The sequence below is a fragment of the Galeopterus variegatus genome, unplaced genomic scaffold (assembly GCF_000696425.1).
Source record: "Galeopterus variegatus unplaced genomic scaffold, G_variegatus-3.0.2 Scaffold711, whole genome shotgun sequence".
NCBI lineage: Eukaryota > Metazoa > Chordata > Mammalia > Dermoptera > Cynocephalidae > Galeopterus > Galeopterus variegatus.
This window is the reverse complement of record NW_007726822.1, coordinates 120,318-122,229: the sequence shown is the minus strand read 5'-3', so window position 1 is coordinate 122,229 and position 1,912 is coordinate 120,318. Positions and strand designations below refer to the sequence as shown.

At 67.9% G+C, this 1,912-nt stretch overlaps 1 protein-coding gene across 1 annotated transcript in view; it reads left to right on the top strand.

The window, feature by feature from the left end:
* Positions 1-1,288, top strand: part of SCRIB (scribbled planar cell polarity protein) — a 22,915-nt gene extending 21,627 nt beyond the window's left edge. The window contains exons 30-34 of the mRNA XM_008571695.1: positions 34-176; positions 255-292; positions 425-499; positions 753-804; positions 908-1,288. Of these exons, the coding sequence (XP_008569917.1) occupies positions 34-176; positions 255-292; positions 425-499; positions 753-804; positions 908-1,053 (454 nt within the window). The 3' untranslated portion in view covers positions 1,054-1,288. The remainder of the gene's footprint in view (positions 1-33; positions 177-254; positions 293-424; positions 500-752; positions 805-907) is intronic.
* Positions 1,289-1,912: the final 624 nt, after the last annotated feature.

The following is a 1,912-nucleotide window of genomic DNA, read 5'->3' as shown; positions in this document are numbered from 1 at the left end:
CCCCCGCCCCTTCCTGACCCCTGATGTCTATAGGATGAAGTCTCTGGAGCAGGACGCTCTCCGTGCTCAGATGGTCCTCAGCAAGTCCCAGGAGGGCCGGAGCAAGCGCGGGCCCCTGGAGCGACTGGCCGAGGCCCCTTCGCCCGCGCCCACCCCATCGCCCACCCCCTTGGAAGGTCGGTGTGTCCGGAGGGAGGCCAAGGGCTCAGCCTCCCCCATGGACCTCTCTCAACACCAGCTTCTTGTTCCCCCAGACCTGGGCCCCCAGACCAGCACCTCCCCGGGACGCCTGGTGAGGAGCCAGCAGTTGTCGCCCTGCCCCGCACCCCTGCGGCATGGGAGGAGGGGTCCAGATCCCCCTTCCCCCGCAGCCCTCACCTCTTTCTCTCACTCTCTGCCTTTCCCCTCCCGCTGTCCTTTCAAGCCCTTGTCTGGAAAGAAGTTTGACTACAGGGCGTTTGCAGCCCTGCCTTCTTCCAGACCTGTCTATGATATCCAGGTACCGGCCGCCTTCCTGGCCCCCCTGCACGGCATGGGCCCGCTCCACAGCTCCTCGCACGTGCCTGCCACCCACCTCTGTGCCTGTTACCTCCTCTGTGCCTTGCGTGTGGGGCCTCCCCACCTGTTTCCCATTATGCCCTGACCCCACCCAGGCTCCGTGGGCCTCAGAGCCAGGGAGCCCTTCTAAATCCACGTGGGTGGTTTCAGGCAGGTCTGGGACCGACCTTGACCAGCCCCTCTCCCCATCACAGTCGCCGGACTTTGCTGAGGAGTTGAGGTCCTTGGAACCATCTCCCAGCCCAGGTGAGTTGGCAGGCCTGGCGGGAGGTGTGGGTAGGCGGGGAGGGTGAGCTCCTGGGGTGCCTGGCTACCCTCAGCTCACTGCCTCCCCGCTCCGGCCCACCAGGCCCGCAGGAGGAGGACGGAGAGGTGGCCTTGGTTCTCCTGGGCAGGCCAGCGCCTGACGCCGTGGACCCGGAAGACGCGACGCTGTGCAGCAGCAGCCGTGCCATGCAGCCAGGGCGCCGTGGCCTAGGCCCGGTGCCCTCCTAGAGGGGCGCAGCGCCTTCCCCCAGGCTTGGGGTGGGGGCCCTGCCAGCTCCAACACCTCCCTTGCCCCAAGTCTTTTAACCTGGGTGTTAGCATTTTAAAGAGACCCCTCAGGAGTTCTGGCCTCTAACTCCCCCACCCCCAGCCAGGATCTCTTGGCGAGACTGTAACTAGTGATGTTTGTACAACCAAAGACTCTATTTTGTGGTTTAAGGAGAATAAAGTTGACTACCTTTTACATCCTGTCTGTCCACCCCATCCACCCAACACCGACCCCTCCTGTCCCCCAAGGCTGGGGTGCGGGTCTGCCCATCCCGCCCCTGTCCTCCCTCCCCGGCCTGCCACCGCCAGTCTGCGTCCGGGAGGGGTGTCCCCCAAGTGCCCGGCAAGCCAGTGTCCCAGCCAGAGCTCCGGACGGACCAGGGACGCGGGTGCGCGCGCAACCTCCCCAGCACCCGGGTACGAGCGCGCGTGCGCAGTCGAGGCCGGCGCCGGGCAGCTGCACGCGCGCGGGCAACAGAACCTGCAGCTGCTCGGCCGGCGGCCACTGAGCCGAGGAGACGAAGAGGAGGCGGAAGCGCTCCAGGCGCGCCTCCTGGAACTGGACGGGGGCGTACTCGGGCCTGTCGCCGGGCCGCAGCGCCAGGTACCGCTCGTGCTCCAGCAGCCCGCGGCTCAGCAGCGCCCGCGCCAGGCCCGGCTGCACCGCCTCCAGCTGCCGCTGCACCGCCGGGAACTGGTCCAGCTCACGCAGGTCGAACACCAGCGGCTTCCCGTACCTGCGGGCGGGCCGGCCGGGCCGGGGCCGGGGCGGGGTCTGCCGGCGCCCCGCCTCACCTGAGCGCCCGCAGCAGAGCCAGCC